We start from the raw sequence: 24861 nt of genomic DNA, 5'->3' as shown, positions 1-24861 counted from the left end.
TTCTTATTTTCTTACATTCATATTTTCTTATTTTCTTACATTCGTATTTTATTTTCTTATTTTCTTACATTCTTATTTTCTTACATTCTTATTTTCTTACATTCTTATTTTCTTACATTCTTATTTTCTTACATTCTTATTTTCTTTTCTTATTTTCTTACATTCTTATTTTCTTACATTATTTTCTTACATTCTTATTTTCTTATTTTCTTTCTTATTTCTTTTCTTATTTTCTTTTCTTATTTTTCTTTTCTTATTTTCTTATTTTATTTTATTTTCTTCCCCCCTTTTACCTCCTTTTCCCCCTTTCCCCCCTTTTCCACTCCCTCTCTTCCCCCTCCCTTTTCCCCCTTCCCCCCTTTTTCCCCCCCTTTCCCCCCTTTTTCCCCCCTTTTTCCCCCTTTTCTTTTTCCCCCTTCCCCCCCTTTTTCTCCCTTTTCCTCATTTTTCCCCTTTTCCTCCATTTCCCCCTTTTTCCCCCTTTTCCCCCCTTTTCCCTTTCCCCCCCTTTTTTTCCCCCTTTCCCCCCCTTTTCCCCCTTTCCCCCCCTTTTTTCCCCCCCCCTTTTTCTCCCCCCTTTTCCCCCCTTTTCCCCCTTTTCCCCCCTTTCCCCCCCCCCTTTCGCCCCTTTTCCCCCCTTTTTCCCCCCTTTTTTCCCCCCTTCCCCCCCCTTTCTCCCCCTTTTCCCTCCTTTTCCCCCTTTCCCCCCCCCTTTTCCCCCTTTTTTCTCCCTTTTTCCCCCCTTTTTTCTCCCTTTTCCCCCTTCCCCCCCTTTTATTCTCCCTTTTCCCCCTTTTTTCCCCCTTTTTTCCTCCCTTTCCCCCCCCCTTTTTTTCCCTTCTTTGCCCCCTTTCCTTCTCTAAGTTCATTTTATTTCCTTATTTAAATGTGTGTACACCTATATACCCATCCATAGCCATAACACACACATACAGGACAGGACTTCCCTGATCCCTCCACCACACTCCCTGTAGGCACCACACACATCTCAATACCCCCTGTCCCCCTTCCTGGTTTTCTTCCCCTTTCCCTTCCAGGAGGGAAGGCAGAGATATTTGTGTGGGAGTGTGTTTGCTCCTGGAGAATCCACCCAGGGAAAGGGGAGGCAAAAGCCTCGGAGTTTGAGCTGCTCGAGAGCTCCGGAACATCCGTCGGAGCCCCGTGGAGCAACTTCCCTGTGCCTTTCACCCTGTTCATCAAAATTCCTGGTTTTTGTTTTTTTTAGCGAGGCTTAACTGTCCTGGCAAGTGGCAACAGCAGGAGGAGAGCTGGTTTTGTGGGAGCAGAGGGAGAATCCCAGGGAGGTCTTTGGATATGAGGCTGAAGGACTCTGGGTTGACGTTTTATTCCGTTCCTGGAGAGACTGGAACACAGGCAGCGCTTTGGCAGCAAATCCCTGCGTGGACCTGACCTGTGTGGTGGCCCTGGAGCATCCTCAGCCCCATCCTGTGTCCCTGAAAGAGCAGAAATTCACTTAATTCATGTGTTCCCACTTCCCTGTAGGCATTTCCTGGGATTCAGGTGTTTATTCCAAGGTGACCTCAGCATTTCCTGGCTCTCTTACACATCACCACGAACTGGCTGTGATGGGACTCCAGTCACCTGCTGGTGGACCGCTAAATTAGGGTTTCTGTGCTGTATTTGCCCCCAAAGTCAGTTTAAGAAGCATTACACACTTAAGCTGCACAAGCTCTTACAAACGCAGGAGTGAACGCTGTTATTATACCTAATCCTGCTAATTTGGAAAGAAAGTGCAGCACAATTTCTTGGCAAACTCGTTCCAGTGTAGACAAAAACATTGGAACGGCATTTAGGAACGCTTGCAGATAGACCTGGGAGGTGGTAAATTCCTTAATGTTCCTTGCACGGCGTGGTTTTTTATATAATTTAGCATAATGTCCACGCTTGATGTCTTCACACGCCCATCCAAATGCAGGCTTGACATGGGGATTGTTGTGTGTCAATTTTGATTCTTCGTAACTCGATGGGATTGGCGGCTGAGAGAGCCGGGGAATCCTGCTGGAAAACTGAAAATCCGGAATCTGGCACGAGACGTAAATCCCGTAACGCCAGGATTTGCCCAAAAGAAGTCGTGGATTCCCCATCCTGGGAGTGTCCAAGGCCAGGCTGGGTGAGCTCGAGCAACTGGTTTAGTGGAAGGTTGTCAGGGTTTGGAATGAGGTGGATCCTTAATAATTCCTTCCAACCTGAAGGGATTTTATGATTTTATGATTTTAGGTTTCTTGCACCCAACGCTAAAAGAGCCCTCGGGGTTCAGCACAAAGGTGACTCCCTCAGGTGGGATTTTACCTTGCACCCATGAAGGGCCAACACCTGTAAACAGTGGAGATACACAAGTTTCACCTCGGGATGATGGAAAAACCTAAGTTTTCCGTGAGCAAACGTGTGCCCAGTAGAACAGGCTTGTGATAGACTGAATGTTGCTAATATTTTGCCAGCACTGCAAAGGAAGTGGGATGAGCTTAGTAAACTGCAGTCCAAAGAAACTTGGTGTCCGTTCCAGCTGAAATATGGAAATGTTGATGGAGGATTAAGTTCGCAGCAATTCAAAATCTCTGAATACAATTTGTGCCTTGAAAGGAGATCTAGTCAACAAATCCAATTGCATTCCCTGAGGAAATTGTAATTCTGCTTGATAGAGATAACAACACAAAGGTAGCAGCCACTTGGGGGTACTCGATTCTGTTCGACATGATCCTCAGGTTCAGGATTAGCACATGAAACTCCGGTGGGATGAGTGGCACCGGCTGAGGGATCGGTGACAAAAGGCAGCTGTCACTGTGATCCTGGGTGTGGGTTCCTCAGGGAATGGTGTCGGGCTGGATTTTGGTTGCCCCAGGATGTGGGGGTGAGTGGAAAGGCTGCTGATTACAGTCAGGTGGCAGGCAGCAAAGTTTCCCAGAGAATATAAATTTCCGAGCGGGGGTCACATCCGGGGGTGCTCTGAGCCAAATACAAACATTCCTCTTGGGAGAGCCCACCTGGAATACTGTGGACCCCCTATGTAAGAAGGATGTGGAGCTGCTGTAAGTGAATCCAGAGGAGGCCCCAGAGATGCTCCCAGGGTCTGGATTCCCTCTGCTCTGGAGCCAGGCTGGGAGAGCTGGGGGGGTTCCCCTGGAGCAGAGAAGGCTCCAGGGAGAGCTGAGAGCCCCTGGCAGGGCCTAAAGGGGCTCCAGGAGAGCTGGAGAGGGACTGGGGACAAGGGAGGGAGGGACAGGACACAGGGAATGGCTTCCCAGTGCCAGAGGTCAGGGAGAGATGGGATATTGGGAAGGAATTGCTGGCTGGGAGAGTGAGGAGGGCCTGGCACAGGTTTCCCAGAGCATCTGTGGCTGCCCCTGGATCCCTGGGAAGTGTCCAAGGCCAGGTTGGATGGGGCTTGGAGTAACCTGGTCTAGTGGAAGGTGTCCCTGCCCCATGGCAGGGGTGGCACTGGATGAGCTTTAAGGTCCCTTCCAACCAAACCATTCCATGGATATCCAGGGATGAGGATGGCTTGCCACAGGAAGGACTCTCACTGTGGAAAACCAAAATTTCCAAAGAAAAGTTTGATTCCTTTGCTCCAGAAGCCCATCAGCAATTCCCGGTGTGAGATGCTGGGCCCAGCTGACCCTCTGATCCTTCAGCCAGCAGTGAGGGGGTTTTAGGAAGGTTGGGGTGGAAGCGTTTGGTACTGGAGTGCTGTGTGGGTGGTCAGAGCACTTGAAAGGACGCTGGGAAGCGGCACAGCACGGAAAAGAGCAGCACGAATGTCCCGAGGATGGAAGAGAAGATCCCTCAGTGAGATTCAGAGCTCAGCCTGTATCCAAGGAAGTCAGCTCCAGGCCACAGTGGAAGAACCACCCTGGGAAAACCATTCTGCTGTTAGAGAGATCCCTAATTAGTTGGGAAGGAGCAGAACAAAACCCACACCGTCTGGAAGGCGAAGCCAGACAGATTCATCTGAAAAAACCAGTCAGGACGTTTTTAATGAGGAAGCAATTAACCATCAGGGCTAATGATGATGGAGAACAGCGTATTCCGTATCTGTTGTTGTTTCCAGGCCTGGGCTGAGCGTGTTCCTCCGAGCTGGAGCCGCTCTGGGGCGGTTTGGATGCTGAGTGGGATTTGTTCAGCTCACGTCTGTGCCTGTTCCTTCCCACAGTTCCGGTACAAACGCCGTGTGTACACCCAGGCCCTGCTGGATGACAAGCAGTTTGCCAAGCTCCACACCAAGGTAAGGCTGCAGTCTGCCTGCCAAGCTCAAAGCCCCCACTGGCTCCTTCAACCCAGAGGAGATTTGGGGATGTTTCAGCAACACCCCTGCTATCAGGTTGCAAAGAAATCACGGGAAACAGGTGGTGTGTGCCCAAACCTGGGTGGTTCCAGTGAGGATGCCCCCGTGGAGCGCTGGTGGGTGCACACACAGGAATAAACCTGCCTGGATTGAGTCCCAGCAGGGAGGAGCATGGTTGGGGTGGGTGGGAAGGCACGGGACGGCATCCACGGGGTGCTGAGGCCGAGGAACTCGTGATGGGCCTCCCGAAGAGCAGCTTCATTCCCCAGCACGGAGGAGTCGTGGTGCCTGCAGAGCACAATGGGGCACATTGAGGAGCTCGGCGTCCCTCCCCCAGCCTCTGCCTCCAGCTGCTTGGTCTCCAGCTGTAACCCCGCTCTTTGGGTCGTGCTTTTGCTGGTGGGATCCACGTGGGAAGTGGAAGTGTTCCTGGTCTCCTGCCAGCCCCCTCGTGTCGTGGGCAGCGGTTTGAAGCGTGTCAGGGTCGGCAGTGAATGGACCTTTGGGATGTTTGGAGGGCAGGGGCTGTGTGGGGTGTCTCCTGGGAGGAGAGAAGACCCAAAACCCCGGCTCTTGCAGCCAGGATGCCCCACCTGGAGGGCAGGGGTGTTAAAGGGGGACCAAACCTGGCGGGCCCCTCTCCACATTGCCCCTCTCTGGACAGCTGCGGTGGTCCCCTGTCCCATGATGACACTTCTTCCCTGAGAGAAATTAAGGACAGAATGTGGAGGGTATGGAACCACCAGGAGGTTTCTGCTGCCTCTCATAATTGTGCCTTGAGGTGGCCGGAGGGGAATTTGGTGGTTCCTGAGGTTGGGACCAGCGGTGTGTGGGAAATACAGACAGGAGGGGAGGAGATGGGCTCTGGCAGCACCTGGAGAGGCTCCTGGGGGTGGATCTGTGCTAGAGGGGGGCTGTGCAGAGAGGCTTTGCAGCTCTTGTTTAGGAGGGATGTGCAAGTGGCCGGGATCTCTTGTTGCTGTGTATCACAAGCTCTTTGTAAACCCTCTGTGCAAGGCGATAGTTGGGGCTCTTCCACAGCCTCCTGGCAAGCCCTGTGGCTCCTCCTCAGCCTCCTGGCAGCCCATGTTGCTGCTGGGCATGGGGCATCTGTCCCTGGCTCCTGTGCCAGTCTGCGAGGTGGTCACATCTGCTCTGCAGGAGACAGGCAGGCAACATCCGTGGGTGTCAAACTAATAGGTAGAACAGCAAGATCTGAGCTTGGTGGAGCCACAAACATAGAGCAGAGAGGAGGAGAAAACCTTCTCCCAAAGGGCTTGACCTCACCCCAGAGGCTGTGGGGAGGGAGCAGGCCCTCTGTCGTGGGTTGCAGAGCTGCAGAAGCGCGGAACAAAACGCTGATGTGGTTCGGGTCTGGCTCACGCAGATTAAAGTCACGAGGCTTCTGTCTGGGGCATAAGAATATCCAGGCAGCAGATCTGGAAAGCTCTCAGCATCTCCCTGGCGCCAGGAAACGGTGAATCATGGTCTTCCTGAGCCCTGCCAGGGAGTTGGGAGTTCTCCTGCTGGAGGGAGCGCAGGTGGGCTCCTGGCGTTGGGAGACCCGGTGGCAGCACCCCGGGATTTCCCTGCGGGTGTTCAGCAGCCCCAGACAGGCTGTGTTAATATTCAATTCATCTCCACTTTAATTCCTACTTGACCCCAACCTCCTTCATGTTGTTTCCTTATTTTTAAACCATCCCTTTGCCGGTCGAACCCGGCATCTGAGATCCCTCTCTCCGCTCCTCCGTCGGGAGCGTTTCCTTCGGGTGCCGCTTTCCCAGGGCCTGTGGGCACCGTGGCATTTAGGGGGCAGGAGAGGAGCTCCTGGGTGTTGTGGGGGTTGAGCGGGAGGTGGGGGCAGCCCGAGGGGCAGTGCCAGGAGGGCTGAGAGTGGGGGACATGCTCGCTCTGGCTGGAGCGATGCTGGAAGCGGCGATGCCGGAGCGACGGCGGCGTCGGGACTCGCCCGGCACGGATCGACGCCGTTCCCGGGAGAGGGAGAGAGAGGAGCCTGCGTGTGCAGCCTCCCAGCAGCTGGATCCGGGGTGAGAGGGGCACGGAGAGCGTGGGGCCATGGGCTCCTCCCTGGGCCGGTGGGGCTGGAAGCGCAGGGACAAGCGAGGACGAGCCCGAGCGGGAGCACGGGTACTGCCTCGCCACGACGGCCGGGCCAGGCACTGCTGGGTGATGAGGGTGTGGGGGACAGGGGACATGGGGGGACATGGGGGACAATCCTGCCCTGCCACTGACCCCACCCAGGGCTGCTGGGGCAGGGCAGGACCCTGTGGGGGTTTATTCCCTCCTGCGCGGTGTGGAGACGCTCGGGGGCCGATCCAGGGACGGGCTGGGAACTGCTGGGGGGGTTCTGCTGGTCTGTGCCTTTAGGGTTGGTGTTTTCATCTGGGAAAGTGAAGGTGTGATGCCTCCGGGTCGTGGTGTGGGGTCTGTCCTGTTATTTGTAGCGGTGTCTAATTGCTTGGATGGTGAAAGGTTGTATTTTCTGGGATGTGGTGGGTTTAAAGGGCTGGCAGGATTGGCCTGAGGTCTGACAGGATGGTGGGTACCCTGAGGCTGTAGGTAATTATGTCCTGAGGCTGTGACATAGCCGAAATCTTTCACCTGTGGGTTGATGGTCTCAACCCAATCAAAGCAACGCATGAAAACTCTCAGAGTTTATTCTGATTTTTAGTGGCAGGAGACCTCGAAACACGATTCTCAACTGCCACTGGAACAGCCACAGAATCATTTAGATTGGAAAAGTTCTCTAAGATCATCGAGTCCAACCTGTGACTGATCAAACAAGAAATGAATAGCTCCTTTTTTGAGTTCCAGTGGTCTTGTTCTAAGAAGTGGGAGAGCTGAGTTCTTGTGCTGCTCCCAATAACGAAGGGCCTTGGTACCAAGTGTGGATCAGCCTCAACCCCTTGTGCCCCTCGGGATTTGCAGGCACTGACATTTCTCACAGGCTGCTTTTCCCAGTGAATTGCAGGAGCCCCTTTGGAAGTGGGAGTGCACAAAATCCATGTTACAAAAGGGCAATCCCTTTGTGCTTATAAAGGAAAACCTGTGCAGAGAAATCTTGGCATTTACTGAAGTGCCCACAGAGTGCTGCCAGGAGACTCGGGATGTTACCACCTGGAAAGGGAAAGGAGCATCACACTTAAACACACACTTAAAGGAATGATTGGGAGCACGGATGCCATTCCTGCTGTGGGTGCTGTGAGGGGAGAGCCAGAGCATTGGCCTGGGGGGGTGATGCAAACCATACACTGGAGGAGAGAGCAGGAAGGAGCTGGCAGGGGCTGGGAAAGAACCTGGGAAGAGAAGGGGAGGGGTCAGGGGTGAAGGATTCAGGAATTGCAAGGATCCACATCAGACCTCCTCACCTGCTGTGTCAAATTTGGTGCAAACAAGGCTGTTTTGCCCCTCTGCATCAGGAGACCTCTTGCTTATCTCTGACTTCTCTACCTGGACAACTTAAGGAATGAAGGGCAGGACAGCAGGATCTCATGGCTGAGAACGTGACCCCAGCCCATCCAGCCCACCCTCCTCCACTGGCACCAGCCCCTGAGTCTCGGTGTGTGTTTGGGGGAGAAGCAGAAGAGAAAAACTGAAAAAAATTGGTGGGGTGCGATAAAGCAGCTTAACAGGCTGACAAATGGGACACACCCCCCGAGAAAACTCAGGCTCTCAGTCCCTGCTTCCCAGGGGCAGGTGCTCAGCCAGCCCAGAGTAGCAGGGCTTGTCATGGGTGGTGGTGACTTGGCTTTAAGCTTGCTGGAGGGCAGGGACAGATGGGATATTGGAAGGAATTGCTGGCTGGGAGGGTGGGGAGGCCCTGGCCCAGGTGCCCAGAGAAGCTGTGGCTGCCCCTGGATCCCTGGGAGTGTCACGGGCAGGTTGGAGCAACCTGGAATAGTGGAAGTTGTCCCTGCCCACAGCAGGGGGTTTGGGTTGGAAGTCTTTAAAGTCTCTTCCAACCCAAACCATTCTGTGATTCTTTGAAGACAGGCACCATCACTCCAAACATCCCTCCCTTCCTCCTGCTTCCCGAACTGTCATTGCTGAGTGTGGCATCCTTTGCTCTGGGACACCCCTGGGTCAGTTGGGGTCAGCTGTGCCCTCTCCTGGCTCTGTGCCCCCTCAGCCTGCTCAGGACTGACCCCCCTGTGTCACCACAAATCCAACACACGGATGGAGCAGCCCTGGCTCTATCCAGGAGCATCCCCAGCATCCTGCATGGAGAAGGTTGTCCTGCTGGGGGGCACTGCCAGAGAGGGGGGCAGCTGCCCAGACAGTGGTTAAACATCGTCCTGGTGTGTCAGGAAGTCGATAGTTGATGTCAATAGTTTGATGTTTCCGTGGGATCGATGGCTCCATTTGCTGCTGCCCACAGGGAGGTGGATCTGCTCCAGCCTCTCCCATACTCTGTTCTTAATTCCAGCTGCTGTTTGGGGGCAGACTGGGCCCTGAGAAAAGATTAGTCCTTGCCTGATTGCTGGAAACACCCGAGTGAAGGGTTTGTTCAGCCTCCCCTCTCCCACAGAGCCCTGAGCTGGTGCTGTGCTTGGCTCGCCCAAGGCCCGCCGGGAACAGCGAGCGCCGGGGATAATTTCCCTGCGCGAAGAATATCTCATTTATTCCCTTTCATTTCCATTCAAGAGAGAGAGAGGAGCTCGTTTCCCTCGCGCCAGTTTTGCTCTCAATGAGCTTTCTTCTTCTCTGGAGGGTGTTGATTTTCCCCGTGGTGGGTGATGGAGAGCGGCGGGCGGCCGCCAGCTGGGCGCCTGGAGCTGTGCCCCGGCTCCCTCCCGGCCTCACCCTCCTCCACACGCCTGCAAAAAACAAGGGAAAGCACCTCAAACTCGCTCAGGAGTCACTGTGAGGTAGCATTTGGGTGAGGATGGGTGGTGTGATACTCAAGTCTCGAGTTTCTATGAGTTTTTGAATAATAGTTTATATATGGTAAAAGCAAGCAGCCGGCTGGGTGACAGAGATGGGGACCAGTTTCCCCAAATCTGCACACCCTTACTACAGGGTACATTTAGTATTTATCTTAGCTCCTTCATGCATATTAATTATGTCTATACATATACATTCTACAGGTTTTTGGCTGAGTATTTAATATATGGGTTTCTTACAGCTAAAGCTAAAAGGGTTATCTCTACAACCAATCATAATTCATGCATTCCTGGACGAACAGGTGCCTAAAGATTTAAAGTTCTACTATATTTTATTCTTAGGATAGCAAGGAGGTTTTAGGCCTCTTGACCTTGTAAGGGTCTGTTTTATTTCTTTATGGGGGTGTAATTAAGTTTTACAATCCGTTGTTTATTTTGATGTCATCACCCATTTGTTTCATGAATCCCAGTTCTTCATTTATCACAGGTGGGATCTGAGCTGAAGCGCCAGAGCCACGGTTTGGTGCACAGAGGGTGAGGGCAGAGACCCTTTGAGGCTCTGAGTCCTGTCTCTCCTGACAAGGCTCCTCCGCTTTTTCCTCCTTGGGGAGCTTGGCCCCCAGGGAAGAAGATCCCAAAGACAGGGACCGCTTCCCAGAGGGTTTGCAGGTGGTGTGAGCTCAACTCTGTCCCTGTTTCCTCACAGACCCCCTTGATCCTGAGACAGATCCCACCTCCTGCAGTCCCCAAACCCTGCCCCCTGTGAAGGCACCTGGAGAGAAAAGACTCAACACACCCCTTAAAAAAGGCAGAGTGAGGCCTAACTCCGAGCTTTAATCTTATTTACAGGAGGTTTTGGTGGGTTTTTTTTTTTGGTTTTTGCTCCCCAGAACAAGCTCACTTTGTTGTGGTCGCTGCAGCGTTCAGACATCGATTTGTAAATCACTAAATAAGGGGGTTCCACTCACAGGGAGACCCGGTGAGTGTTTATTGAAGCTTTAAATATATATAAATATTTTTACGGCTTCATATAGATATATTTGGGGTTTAATTTTCGCACGCAGGAATTGGGATGCTGTGCCTTTAGCAGCTTCTGATTATTTTTTTTCCCCCTTATTTCGATTGGTATCAAAGTACATTTGGATAATTCCAAAATTCAATTAACCCGAAAACAAAGTAACGTTTTCAATTGTGTCTTTATCGCTTAAATAAATGTTGCTGGAATGTGCTGGGCACAGAGGGCGAAAAGTAAAATTTATCACTACGTATCTTTTGTGTTTGAAGCTGCCTGATCTCTTAAACAAGGGAGATTTGGGTTGTGTGAGTGTTCGCCATCCCAAACTCTCAAAGGTATTTAAGTGCCAGGAAATCAGCAAGGATCTAGTGAGACTTCAAAATTGCTTAAGAGGTTTAGGCATCTGCTCAGCTCCTCCTGCTTGGTGGGAGGCTGACATTTGCTTCTCTCTCTTCATGGCTGTCACCTTAATTCATTTGAAAACCTGGCCCCAAATCCCTCAAGTTCTTAGAATAATGAGATCTCATTCCTTTCCCACCAGGGTTTTATTCAGAGACTGGGGAAGGAAAACAAGCTTCCTCACTTTCTCAGATCTCCTTTCAGCTTGGGTGAATCAGTCCAAAAATAAGGGCGATATTCTGAGTTTTGGAGCTAAATTGGAATAGAAAGCAGTTGGATGGAGAAGCTTTCCATGCAGTTGTCAACTCTCTGCTGCCAGGGACAAGGGGACAGGCCAAGGGGAAACGGCCTCAGGCTGGGCCAGGGGAGGGTCAGGTTGGGGCTGAGGAGGAATTTGTTGGTGGAAAGGGTGGTGAGGCCTTGGCAGGGGCCTGCCCAGGGAGGTTTGGAGTGCCCAGCCCTGGAGGTGTCCCAGGAAGGCCTGGCCGTGGCACTGAGTGCTCTGGGCTTGGGGCCAAGTTGGGATGGGGGCCCAGGGTGGATCCATGGGCTGGGAGGGCTTTTCCAGCCTCAGGGATTCTTCGATTCTGTGAAAAAAATTACATGGAAAAATGTAAATAACCAGCATTTGATTCCTGGTGAAAAGTGGCTGTAAAGTGCCTGGAAAGGACAGGGCTGGGATGTCTTGGCAGGGCTTGGGTTGGTTAAGGAGGCAGTTTCAGGAGTGCTTGGAAATGCAAATATTGCATCAACTGTCCTGTTGCCAGTGCTGGTTGCATGTGTGGTTTTTAAGAAGCGAGAGACCCTCAGTGCAGCTGAAATCTCACTTCAGTGAAACCAGGAAGTTAAGAGAGCTGGAGGGGTTTCCCTGGAGAAGAGAAGGCTCCAGGGAGAGCTGAGAGCCCCTTGCAGGGCCTAAAGATGATCCAGGAGAGCTGGAGAGGGACTTGGAACAAGGGGGAACGGCTTCCCAGTGCCAGAGGGCAGGATTAGATGGGACATTGGGAAGGAATTGCTGGCTGGGAGGGTGGGGAGGCCCTGGCACAGGTTACCCAGAGAAGCTGTGGCTGCCCCTGGCTCCCTGGAAGTGTCCAAGGCCAGGTTGGCTGGGGCTGGAGCAACCTGGACTAGTGGAAGTTGTCCTCTAAACACCTTCATCTGGTTCCAGAAATCAGGAATTGCTGTGCTGTGTCCAACCCTCTCCCAGGAGTGTTTTGAGAATTGCAGCGACCTGGGCCCAGAGCTGCACATCAGGAGCACGCTGGAGGGCAGATGGGCAGCAGCAGCAGAGGGACAGAAAGAGAATATTTTTCTATGGAAAAAACGAACTGGTTGAGTCTCTGGACTTTAGAAACGATTTCGAAAGCGTGGCTGGGGATCTGGAACGAGACCTTGGGTGGATGAACCTTCTTTGTTCTGCCTCTGGAAGCGCAGGGTGGGCATTGATTTCCCCCCGAGGGAGTTTCCATGGCAGCCCCGTCGATGCCTGCGTGGAGCTGTGGGGACCAGCAGCAGGACAGTGCCTTTGATCACGGAGGTCTTTTCCAACTGGAATGATCCTGTGATTCCGTGCAGATCCCAGGGCTGAGGGTGTCTCCCTCCATGTCCTTTTTTTTTCTCCTGCATCTTCTCCTCACTTTCCTTTCTGACCCTGCTGTTAAAAGTCGACTCGGTGCATCCCGTGGTCCGAACAAACCACGGTGTGAATTCCTGAGCACCTGGAAAGCTGGAATCCTGATGGGCACGGTGTTGGGAAGGGCGGGCAGGGAAGCTGCTGGAAGAATCCCGGGAGGAGAACTTTGGACTGATGCCTGGGATGTGTCTGGTAGCAGCACAGGGGGGGCAGTGCCCGCCTGTGTGGGGCTGGTGGGACACGTGGTGGGGTGCCCCTCCTCGGCTCCCACCTCCACGTGTTCCGTGACCACTTCCATGGATCCCACTGGGATGAGCAGAGCTGTTCTTGGCCGTGGGGGTCCAGTGGAGCCACGCAGGGAGCATCATCCCTGGGGCTGGTGAAACGGCTCCTGGATGGAAGAGGCTCCTGGGCAGGGGGAGTGGAAGGAACGGGGTTAAAATCTGCGCCGTTTGGGAAGAGGCATTTTGGGATGGCATCCCGGAGGCGGTGGCTGGAGTTGTCAAGTCCCGTCTGTGCTATTGCTGGCACGCTGTGAGCCTTCTGCAGGCAGCAGGAGAGGGGGGGTTTTGCTTTCAGTTTCTTGTGAGACAGGAGGGAACCTGGGGGAGAAGGAAGGGTTGGGGGGGGGGGTGTCTTGTCCCCCAAACAATCAGGGCTTGTGCCTTGTTACTGCTGACTCCAGTTGTCCTCCCACTGCACTTGTGATCAGTGTTGGTGCCGTGGGAACTGCTTGTTCTGCCTGGAGCACCTCCTGGAGAAGATGTCCCAACCCTTTTGTGCCCCTGGAGCGGTCTGTGTGCCGTGCCTGTGTAGGTTCCATCCCACCCCGAGGGCTGTGAGGAGCAGAGTTGCCCTAAAACCTTGATACCCTTTTAAATCTTGTTCGTGGCCTGGCTCTGGGGTGCTGATTGCAGAGAAAAGGGGCTAAAAGGCTTAGGTTTGGTTCTGCAGGTTGACCACACACAGGTTGGGTTTGGGCTAAAGCAGGTTCACAGCCCAGCATTACTTTTCTCATCCATGGAAAGTTTCATCTGGGGGATGTGGAAACCTGAGATCTCACTGTGGGCCCCTCGGTGGGTCAGAGAAAAGTAGCACCTGATGAAATTGTGGCACCTGATGAAATTTGGGATTTGCAGGCTCATCTACAGGATTTGTTCTAAAAGTAATAATTTCCCTCCCCCCCCCCCAAATTAATTTTTGACAAAATCAAAATATTCTGCAAAATAATACGTGATGAGACTTTGGTTTGGAAGCCTTGGGGAAGAGACTTTGTTGCCCAGAGCAGCTGTGGCTGCCCCTGGATCCCTGGAAGTGTCCAAGGGCAGGTTGGACGGGGCTTGGAGCAACCTGGGCTGGTGGAAGGTGTCCCTGCCCATGGCAGGGGGTGGAATGAGATGATCTGTAAGGTCCCTTCCCACCAAAACCATCCTGTGGCCCCAGTTCTGTTCTAAGAACTAAACATCTTTCTCATCCTGTTTGGTATTTGCAGGATTTTTTTTTTTCTGTTTTCCAACTGGAAATCTTAAAAGTGGAAATTGAAGTGAAGCGTTTTGGAATTCATTTGCTTCATGAAAGAGATAATTTTTCCATATCAAATGAGGGAGAAAATGCTGGAATTTGAGGGTTTTTCCCACCGGGTGTGAAATCTGTGTTGCTCGGACCTGTTGGCTGCAGCCTGACCAGTTGGTTGGACCTTTTCCCAAAACCTTCCCTCAGCATTTCTGCTGTGTCAGACACTTTCCAGAGGCCTTTCCTAAAGTCATTTGCTGCAAGGTTGAATTAGAATAAGCTCAAAAAAACCCAAAAAACCCCAGCCAAGCTGCAATCAAAGGTCTGGAAATCTGGAATGTGTGTGAGATGGGTGTTTTCACACTGTAGCCTGTCCAAGTGTTGCCTCCTGCCTGGCAGAGCCACAATTTCTAGAGTCTAGAAATTTAATAAAGTAATGTTTTCATCAAGCAGAGCTTTCCAAAACTGGGAAAAAAAAGGGAACAACAACCCACAACCAGGCGGAATTAAAGGCAAATCTGGGCACTCAGAGCCCTGGGGAGAACAAGATTCTTTGAGACAGGGGTGGGAACTGGCAGCCCTTGACCATTTCCGTGGGTTGATCCAGTAATTCCAGTCTTGAGAGGGATGGAAGGACAGTTTTCCATGTGGATTTGTGGCACATCCTCACAGACCGTGGCTCCTGGTGGGTGCTGCCCCGTTATCCTGGTGGTTTCCTTGGGTCCCCTGGTTGGGAATGTTCCTCTGGTGGCCTCTTGGCTCCTTTTGGGATGTTAACACTGTGCTGTGTGTCCCCCAGGCGAACCTGAAGAAGTTCATGGAGTACGTGCAGATGTTGAACGCGGAGAAGGTCTGCAGGCTCCTGGAGAAGGGACTGGACCCCAACTTCCATGATCCAGATACTGGAGGTGAGCCTGGCTGCTCCAGGGAGGGCAGGATGGCAGAGCAGGGGCCGGGGGAGAAGGTGCCCAGGGGACACGGTGGGAATTTTGGGCAGGGGTTGGTTTTGAGGAGGTTTCACGATCGGTGAGTTTGGAACAGGGAGGTGTGAGCTGCATCTCTCAGCAGTGTGTCCTCTGATGGGATTTGGGAGCTTGAGGGTGCAGAACACTCTTGGGAGAAGATGGTTGGTGTGTCAGAGATCCAGAGTCTGGGAATACAGCGTGACATGGAGGAGCTGTGTGTCCACACATCCCTCAGTGGGACCCTGGGGAAGGTGAAGCTCCCCCTGGACTGAAAAGCTGGGCAAGTTATGGATCTGTCCATTAAACAGTCAGAAGGTCCAAGAAGTATTTTGGACACCAAGTAAACAAAATCTTGGCCTCTGGTTTCCTCAGGTTTTTTTTTTTCCCTTCATTTCTTTATTTTTCCTGCCTCTGAGCAAAGCTCACCCAACAAGGGCTGGTCGGGTTCTCTGCAGGTTCCAGCCTGTGAGAAGCAAGACTCGGACTCCAGATGTTTTGGGAACCAAGGGGTAGCCAGGGAGGACTTCCCTCCATCTCTTAGTCTTGTTTTGAGAGAGGAGTTTTGCTTTTGCTGTTGCTGTTTTACAGAAGTGCAGCTTATTAGTATTTATTGTGGAGTTTTGGGTGAGCATCATGGGCACGTCTCCAACCCCCTCCTCCAGTCAGATGATTAATTTTCTGTGTTTTTGGTTCACTTGGATGGTTTGTCAGGTTGTTGCTGAAACACTTTGTACTGGGAAATTTAGGGGATCCAGAGCATTTTCCAGCCTGGAGATCAGGTACTGTGTGGTGTCACTCACACCATTAATCTCTCATATCCATGGCTGCCTCCATTCCTGTTGGGAATGGTCTTCCCTGAGCTGGGAATGGTCTTCCCTGAGCTGGGAAGGTGAAAAATGCAGCCAAACTCTGGCAAGAACCAGTGTTTGTGTTGTTTCTTTGCTGGTGAAGCCTCTCCTGAACCTACCAGAGCGTCGTCACAAACAACTGCTCGGGTGAAACTCGGCCAGTAACAGTGTCCAAACAGCCCAGCTCCAGGGGGATTTCCTTTTTGTCCAAGACCTTGGAAGCATTTTGAGGGATCTTTTTTTGTAAAGAAAGCTCCTCACCCTTCTAAAGCTGATGCAGCTTTCCAGAGGGAATCACGTTGGAGACGCCGAGTCCTGCGTGCGAAGATGCCGTGAGAGGTTTGGGTCTGGTGAGGTTTGAACGGGGGTGTTCTGTCACAGGAGGAAGGAACAGGCTCTTGAGAGCTGTTAAATGTAGAAGGGGGAGAAGGAGAGATACCTGAGCCAAAGAGGTGTTTGGATCCGGCTCAGAACTGAGGGCAAAACCAGAGTGGAAGCTGCGAGAGGAGAAGGTTGTGTGGAGGCCTCACAGCCCCTTCCAGTGTCTGAAGGGGCTCCAAGGAAGTGAGAGAGGGACTGTTCAGCTGGAACTGCAGGGACAGGAAAAGGGGAAATGGCTTCAAACTGAAAGAGGGGAAATTTGGCTTAGACATACGGAAGAAATTGTTCCCTGTGAGGGTGGGGAGGTCCTGGCAGAGGTGTCCCAGAGAAGCTGTGGCTGCCCCTGGATCCCTGGAAATGTCCAAGGCTGGGTTGGACAGGGCTTGGAGCAACCTGGGCTAGTGGAAAATGTCCCTGCCCATGGCAAGAGGTGGAACTGAGTGATCTTTAAGGTCCCTCCCAACCCAAACCTTTCCATGATTCTATGAAAACAGACCCTTGGAGGAGGAGGAGTCTTGGACACCTCACTCCTGGAGTGCCAAACCTTGTGGAGAAACCCTTCATCCCTGTTTGCTTTGCAAGCTGTTTTGTGAACATGCAAGAATGACACCAAGCTGCTGATCACTATTCCTGGCTTCCTGGCACACAGGAGCAGATGGAGCTGCTGTCCCCCTGCCCCGACCTCGTGCATCTCTCAGGGTGCTCCTCTCCCTCCGCGTGTCGCTCTGTGTTCCCTCGGCAAAGCTTCAACGTGTTTTCCACCAAGTCATCCCTCCTGATTCGAGGAACAGAAGATCCCTGCCTTTCCTTGGTTATTTGGTGAATCACCCTGGCTGTTTAAAACTCCTCTCCCATTTAAATTGGTGCTTCCAGGTGTCCTTACACTTGATCTTCCCGATTGAAGAGCACCGTTAGTATCCGGGGTGAAGGTAATCAAGGCAACGTTCAATCTGCCTTTCCTTCATTGAAGAGGGGCCCAACTCCCCCAGCCTTTCCTTTGAAGGTGTTTTCTCCACTCTCCCTGTCATTTTTTGTGACTTACATGTCGCTATTTCATTTTGAAGAGGACTTTAGGAGCGTGGGGAGCAGACGGGCTGCTGCCTTCCCCCGTCGTTCCTCAGGGACAGCTCTTCCTGCTGGGCCCTGCTCTGGGGAGGACAGGGGTGACTCTGTGTCACTGGGATGGCACCCTCGTGTTGCTCCTGCTGGGTGGAGGGGCTGGAGGGGTTTCCCTTCCTGTTCCTCCTCCTGGGTGGTGTCCTGCTCCCACCTTAACCCATCCCACGACGGATGAAGTGGAGCCTCTAAGCAGTTCCTTGCCTGGGAGCTTGCTTTGTTTTGAGGAGGTTTTTTGAGCAGTGTGTCCCTTCCCCCAGTGTGAAACCTCTCAGATACATCCTCCAGGATCCATCCCTGCCCTTTCTGGTCCTGGGATTGCCCAGCCCTGGTTGCTCCAAGAACTCCTCCATCCAAGGCCTTGTGGAACCTGCAGGTCTGATGAGAGATTTGCGTTTACTTCAGGACAATGGCAGCAGCCATGGAAACCCTTCCAGGGCATAAAGGGGCTCCAGGAGAGCTGGAGAGGGACTGGAGACAAGGGATGGAGGGATAGGACAAGGGGGAATGGCTTTAAAGTGACAGAGATTAGGGTTAGATGGGATATTGGGAAGGAATTCCTGGCTGGGAGGGTGGGGGGACCCTGGCCCAGGTTGCCCAGAGAAGCTGTGGCTGCCCCTGGATCCCTGGAAGTGTCCAAGGCCAGGTTGGATGGAGCCTGAGGTTGGATTTCTGTGTGCAAACCCATGAGGAAAAGGAAGATTAGGAAGGACACTTGGATCTCTACCTTCTGAAAGAGGTCTCGGTGTTGTCACCAAGTGAATGATATGAGGCACATGGTTGAATTCTTGGTCCTGTGCAGGGCCCAGAGCTGGACTTTGATGATCCTTGTGGGTCCCTTCCAGCTGAGGTTGTTCTATAATTCCACGATTTTCTCAGTTGATTTGTTTCCCACTGCAGGTTTCCATGAAACACTTTGATTGACGCCTGTCAGTCGTGATCCTTTTCTGTGCCATCTCTCTCTGGGAGAAAATAAATGAACATATGTGGAGGAGAGTTTGATTTTAGTGAATGGTGAAGTGAAAATGTAATTTTCTGTGTCCTTCCTGCTCTGTCTTTACGTTCCCCAAGCCAAGGGGGAGGGATGCAGGAATATTTTGTCTCGTTTTATATTCAAGGGGCTTAAACCAAGTCTCACTCTGCAACTCAGGAGTCTCCAAATAGAGCTCCTGCCATCCCCAAGGTTAATGAAAGGAGGAGGCTGTTGGTTTGCCCAAACTGGGAAGGACACCAGGACTTGCCAGACACAGGAAACCTGGGAATGAGGATGAAGCCAGGGAGGGCACATTGGAGGGCACCATCTCCTTGCCACTCCTGGTGGAAGCAGAGAATGGACACAGAGAGAAAGAACAGCTTTAATTTAATACTTAATTTCCTCTTCCAGAGTGGGAAGGATTTTGTCTGGGGATTTGGGGTGATTTATGACTTGGACTTTGATTGTGTCAGGGCTGAGGCACTTCAGGAGCTGCCTTCTGTGCCTCCAGTTCTGGACAGAACCTGACTGGGAGTGGGTCTCTGGGAGCTGCCTTTCCATGGGGTTTGCTCTTAAATCTGGCTTGCAGGGCTGCAAGGAAACCTCCCTGTTGGAGCACAGAACCCTTTGGTGTGGTTGTTCCATCCAAACCCATCTGGGGATCTACAGGTGCCTGGGATTTACCCCCCAGGGATCCCTTCTCCAGCTGCCACAGTTGTGGCCAAGCTTCCCTTGGCAAAACCCCCCCATGGTGTGGTGGCCACTGCTCTTGGAGATGAGGGATAAGCTCTTGGAGAGGAGGAATAATGCCAGGGATGTGGGTTTTTCCACATGGGAAGGTGAGGAGCTGTGGCAGAGTGGCAGCTGAGCACACCCTGTGTGCCAGGGGCAGCCCCAGCGCCTGGACAGGTACGTGGAGCAGGGACAGGAGCCTGGAAACCACTTTCTTCCCACTGAATTCAGCACTTGGCCTGGGCTGAACTGGGAGCTCCTCAAGGCAAACTGGGCTCCCCTGCTTGGAGAAATGTTCTTCTGCAGAGTTTAATCCAGTTAATGACCTGGATGCACCATAAAATGCCCTGTGCTTTGTGGTGGCACCGTGACAGCAGAGCCCACGGGATGATGTGGCATTCCAGCCTCTCCAGCCTCTGGGCATCTTCATTTAAGCTGCTTTTGGGAGTGGTTTTAAGCTGTGCTGAGGCAGAAGGATATATTCTCCTTCCCGTTTTTCTGCTGGAGTGAGAAGTCAGGGAAGAGCCACGTTGGAAACCGCTGCAGCCCCGTTTGCCATCGTTCAGCTCTCAGGGTTGCTGGGCAGATATTCCAGGAAAGATTCACTGCCTTTGAAAGACATTAAAAGGAAAAAATTCACAGTTGCTTCCTGTAGGTACATTTTAAAGGGGGTAAAAAAAAAAAAAGATTCACGAAAACTTACTGTTGGTCTGAAATTAGACCCAAACCTGGGGGATGGTTCAGGCTGTGGAAAGAGAAAAGCAACCCTGGATATTTAACAAGGGATATTTAACAAGGGTGGCACCTGGGGAACAGCAGGAGAGGGAGAGGAGACCAGAAAACCATTGGATTACAAAGAGTGGACTGGGAGCAGCAGTAGGAACCGTGGCCCCAAAATGATGTGAGGACAAATAACAGCAGGAATGAGTAACTGGGGAGGAAAAGGGCTGTGGAGCTGCTGCCAGGGCTGGAGCCCCTCTGCTCTGGAGCCAGGCTGGGAGAGCTGGGGGGGTTCCCCTGGAGAAGAGAAGGCTCCAGGGAGAGCTGAGAGCCCCTTGCAGGGCCTGAAGGGGCTCCAGGAGAGCTGGAGAGGGACTGGGGACAAGGAGTGGAGGGACAGGACACAGGGAATGGCTTCCCCCTGCCATAGGGCAGGGTTAGGTGGGATATTGGGAAGGAATTCATGGCTGTGAGAGTGGGGAGGCCCTGGAATGGATTTCCCAGAGCATCTGTAGCTGCCCCTGGATCTCTGGGAGTGTCCAAGGCCAGGTTGGAGCAACCTGGGATAGTGGGAGGTGTCCCTGGCAGCAGAGCCCGACCCCCCCCGGCTCCCCCCTCCTGGCAGGGACTTGCAGAGCCAGAAGGTCCCCCCTGAGCCTCCTTTGCTCCAGGATGAGCCCCCCCAGCTCCCTCAGCCCCTCCTGCTGCTCCAGACCCTTCCCAACTCCCTTCCCTTCCCTGCACACGCTCCAGCCCCTCCAGGTCTCTCCTGTCTGAGGGGCCAGAACTGCTCCCAGCATTCCAGGGGGGCCTCCCCAGGTCCCAGCACTGGGTCTGTGCCCACGGTATTCCCAGGATATCTCACATCTCAGGGTCCCTTCCCCTGAGCAGTGTCTTCCCTGGCTGGTCCCTGTTTTCTGCTGGGGATCCCCTGCTCTCACTCCTTAATTACTTTAAGCATTTGTTTGGCTTCACAATTCTCCAAGAATTAGCAGGCTGGAATCACTAAAGTCCTGGATTAGTGGTTACAGTAGATTTAGGGAACAAGTTCCTGGCTGCAGTTCCTCAGAAACGCCCAGTTTGGACCTTTCTCAGTCTTTTGGGGCCCAAGAAAACGGGATAGATTTGTCAGTTGAGTTTGGTGTGTTAATAACAGAGACTGCAGGGATGGTTTGAAGCCTTTTCTGTCACTTTTGTCTTTCCATAAAGATAAAATAGGTGTTATTTTAAAATAAGCGTTATTCTATAATATAATAAATATTTTATAATAAATATTTATTATTTTATAGTAAATAAATATAATTTATAACAAATAAAGTAGAAGACCCAGCTATAATGTTCACATCTATTGGTGATTCCTCTCACTGACAAAACCTCTTGACCACGATCTTCACTAATCTTCTTTTTTTTTATATTGGTGTCTTATAGACAAAGTCCAGAGAGTTTTAGCAGAGCCACAGAACCTTGTCCAACCTTCTCATCTCATTTCAAAATTTAGTTAATAGCAGTGCTTTGAAATGAATATTTGTATTTTTTTTTTTAATTTTTATCTCAAGCCATTTTTGTAATTCAAATAGTTATTTTTGCTGTATGTGGAGGTGTTCTCCCTCTCTGGGGTGAGGGTTGGGTGGTTGGAGGTTGCTCCTGGTGATGTGAGGATCATGCAGGACATGTGAAGGGGCTCAGGGCATTCCTGGGAATGCTGGGATGGTCCTGGATGTGCAGCAGGACAGCAACCCTTTATCCATGCTTTGTTCAGGAGGAAGCTGGTCGGGGACACTTCCACCCTTTTCTTCTCCTTGTATCAGTGGTGTATCCAGACATGTGTGGTCCCATGGCCAGCAGTGGCATTTCTGCCATTCCTTAAATTTTCAGTGCTTTCCTGCCCCTCTCCTCTGTGGGAATCCCATCTGGGACGAGGCTCTTTCTGTTGGTAGCACCAGCCTGATTTTGGGTATCTCGAGGGGCAGGTGGCCACAGAAGGGTCCCTGGGTTCATCTGTTCCCTTCTCGAGATATTTTTGCTGCTTTACTTCCAAACCTGTTCCGTAACAAAGATGGGGAAGGACCTTGAGGGAAAGCCGTGTGAGGACACTGAGGGCATTTGATGTGTTCAGCTGGAGCAGAGGAGACTGAGGGGAGACCTCACTGCAGTTCCAAGTGCCTGGGCAGGGGCAGAGGAGGGGCAGGGACTGAGCTCTGCTCTGGGGGGACCAGGGACAGCACCCAGGGAATGGCTGGAGCTGTGTCAGGGCAGGCTCAGGTTGGATCTCAGGGAAAGGTTCTTCCCCCAGAGGCTGGTTGGGCACTGCCCAGGCTCCCCAGGGCAGTGGGCACAGCCCCAAAGCTGCCAGAGCTCCAGGAGGGTTTGGACGATCCTCTGGGTCACAGGGGGTGACCCTTGGGGTGTCCTGTGCAGGGCCAGGAGTTGAACCTCATTATCCTTGTTGTTCCCTTCCACCTCAGCATATTCTGGGATTCTGTGACAAGTTTCCCCCTGTTCCCCACACACAGCAGCTCCCCATGGCTGGGTGGGCAGGAGCACCTCGTTGGGTGGAAGCTGCTGACCTGGCTCCCGTTCGGTTTGAGGTCACGCTCACTCAGACAGGGCTTGGTGGGCACGTCCCGCTGGACCCCACTGGTGCCCGTGAGGGGTGGGCTCCCCCTGGTCCTCACCCCTGTCTCTCTCCGTGCCCCCAGAGTGTCCCCTGACGGCGGCGGCGCAGCTGGAGCTCAGCTCCGAGATGATCAAGGCCCTGCGGAACGGGGGAGCCCACCTGGATTTCCGGACGCGGGAGGGGATGACGGCCCTGCACAAGGCCGTGCGCTGCCGCAACCACGCCGCGCTGCTGGTGAGTGGGAGGGGGGGGCTCTCCCCAGGCTCTGCCCTCCTCTGGATCTCTTTCCCCCCATGGTGTGGGGCACACCAGTTCTAGTTCCATTTCCATCTGAGGAGCCATTTCCGACGGCTGAGGTGGATAGGGAGGGGGGACTCCAGCACCAGGGGTTTCTTCAGGTCCTGGGCCTGGAGGGGAGAGGTGCTCTCCCCCCCCCCACCACCACGCGGTCCCATGGCAGCCACAGAGACAGCACACAGGACGTGGAGAGGAGGCAAGAGACAGTTCATTGTTGGGGGGGTTACATTTATAGGGTTAGGAGGATTCACAGAGTAACCAATTACCAATTGCAGGAAGGGGTGAACAACCTATAGGAAGGAGTTAAAAAGGTCCAGTGAGGAGACCTCAGGACATCTTCCCAGGACACTCCTGCATGGGAGATAAGAGTCCTTCACAGAGGGTGTCGGGAAGAAGGAGCAGTGACTTCGCAGAAATACAAAAAGCCATTTTGAAACATGTTTGAACCACAGTTTCTCGTATACTGCAGATCTACTGCCACACCCTCCCCCCGTTGCACCCCCCAGAGCCACCCCTGGCTGCCCCTCCTGGCACAGCATCTCCAGTGCTGCCCACAGGGTGCCTCGTGGGCACGGGGGTTGGCCGGAGCATCCCTGGCTGGTCTTCCCTTCCTGGCGGGCGGGTTTTCCTCCTGAAGCTGTAGGGCGAGGTGGGCTCTTCTCTTCCAGACACTGCTGGACCTGGGAGCGTCCCCGGACTACAAGGACAGCCGGGGGCTGACGCCCCTGTACCACAGTGCCATGGTGGGGGGGGACCCGTACTGCTGCGAGCTCCTGCTGCACGACTACGCCCGGCTCGGCTGCGTGGACGAGAACGGCTGGCAGGAGATCCACCAGGTGGGCTGGGATCCAGTGGGAGATGGGATCGGATCCGCCCGAGGCACCACTGTCCTGGGTCTGATGGACGGGGTCCTCCCATCCCCTGGGGTGCCACGGGCTGGGGAGGCACTGCTTGGTGGGGGTGGTGGGGGCTGAACGTGCTGTGCCAGCTCTGGCTCCATCCCAGGTCGGTGTTCCGGCTGTTTTCGTCTGGGATCCTCCCCAGTAGTGTCTGGGTTCCTCCCCAGAAGTGTCTGGGATCCTCCCCAGATGATGCCTGGCTCAAAGGATAATGCTTTCAGGTCCTGGCCAGCACCTGAGGCATCCTGGTTCCAAACCCAGCTCTGCCTGTCCCTGTTTTACACATCGACAAGTGGATTTGGCAGAGGGAAGGCACGGACTGGGGGTTAGGAGACCTGAGCCAGCTTTGTGCTTCTCCCTTTGGGTGAAGGGGGATGAGCCCATGCTGGAGGGCAGGTTGTCTTTGGGCCTGTGGCCTCCCAAACCCCCCACTGTCCACCCCCTCCAAGAGGGATGAGTCCTGGCACAGCTACAGGTGAGAATGAAAAACAGGAGGTGTTTGTGATGTCAGTTTATGGATACAAGTGTCCCTGCTGCCTCCATCCTCCTTGGCTGATCTTTGGGAGCTGCTGGGCCTGGGATGGACCAGAGGGAGAGGAAAACGCACCAGTTAACCAGAGGTGTGGGGCCTTGTCCTCTGCTGGGCCTGGGTATGCTCAGGGCTTCCTCTCACCTGCAGCCACACTGAGACAGCCACCAGTCTGGAGGAGGCTCTGGGACCAGCATGGTGCTGATCCAGATTTTCCCATAGATCCGGAGGTGATTTATCCCATGAATGCCCAGGTGTGAGGAGCTGTGAGGAGCAGCAGCATGTCCGTGTTTACAGTCTGGGTTACAGCTCCAGCCTGGCTGCACTTCTGGAGCGTGGCTGGACCCAGCAGAGGATGTTCTGGTGTTTATTTATCACCTTCCTTCCACTCCCTGATCCTCCCCTGTTCCCTTTTCCCCACCCTGGCTGTGGAGCAGGCCTGTCGCTACGGCCACGTCCAGCACCTGGAGCACCTCCTGTTCTACGGGGCCGACATGACTGCCCAGAACGCCTCAGGAAACACCGCCCTGCACATCTGTGCCCTCTACAACCAGGTACGGGGGCACCAGGGAGGGGGGGTGGGCACCATCCTGGCTGAGATAGCGATGGCACAGCCAGAGCTGGGGCCCCTCTCAGCACTCCTGCTGCTCCCGGATCCACAGGGTTCCTCTGAGTGCAGTCCAAGAGGCTATTTCTGTTTGCAGCACCAGCCTGATTTGGGATTTCTCAAGAGTCAAGTGGCCGTGGTTTGATCTGTTCCCTTCCCAAGATGTTTTGCTGCTTTGCTTCCAAACCTGCTCTGTAATTTTCCTTCCAGTTCCTTTTTCCTGCTTCGCAGCAGGTCCCTGGAACTGGCTGGGAGGGAGAAGTTTGCTGGGTGGGGGCTTCTAATTTGGCCATGGAGCTCACATTCAATCTGAGGTGGGCACATCCTGTGGCTTCCAGCCCTCTCCAGGGCAGGCACGTGGCCTGGGGTCCTGTCCTGCTCACAAATAGCCCTCAATTCTTCCTGCTAATCTCA

General features: G+C 53.2%; 1 protein-coding gene across 1 annotated transcript in view; it reads left to right on the top strand.

The window, feature by feature from the left end:
- SHANK3 (SH3 and multiple ankyrin repeat domains 3) overlaps positions 1-24861 on the top strand; it is a 242417-nt gene that overhangs the window by 31994 nt on the left and 185562 nt on the right. Inside the window, 5 exon segments of the mRNA XM_032688085.1 lie at positions 4169-4240; positions 14563-14671; positions 22198-22349; positions 23081-23248; positions 24278-24394. Of these exon segments, the coding sequence (XP_032543976.1) occupies positions 4169-4240; positions 14563-14671; positions 22198-22349; positions 23081-23248; positions 24278-24394 (618 nt within the window).

This window comes from Chiroxiphia lanceolata, chromosome 5 (genome assembly GCF_009829145.1).
Source record: "Chiroxiphia lanceolata isolate bChiLan1 chromosome 5, bChiLan1.pri, whole genome shotgun sequence".
NCBI lineage: Eukaryota > Metazoa > Chordata > Aves > Passeriformes > Pipridae > Chiroxiphia > Chiroxiphia lanceolata.
The sequence above is the reverse complement of the archived record's forward strand: the minus strand, read 5'-3'. Positions and strand labels throughout refer to the sequence as shown.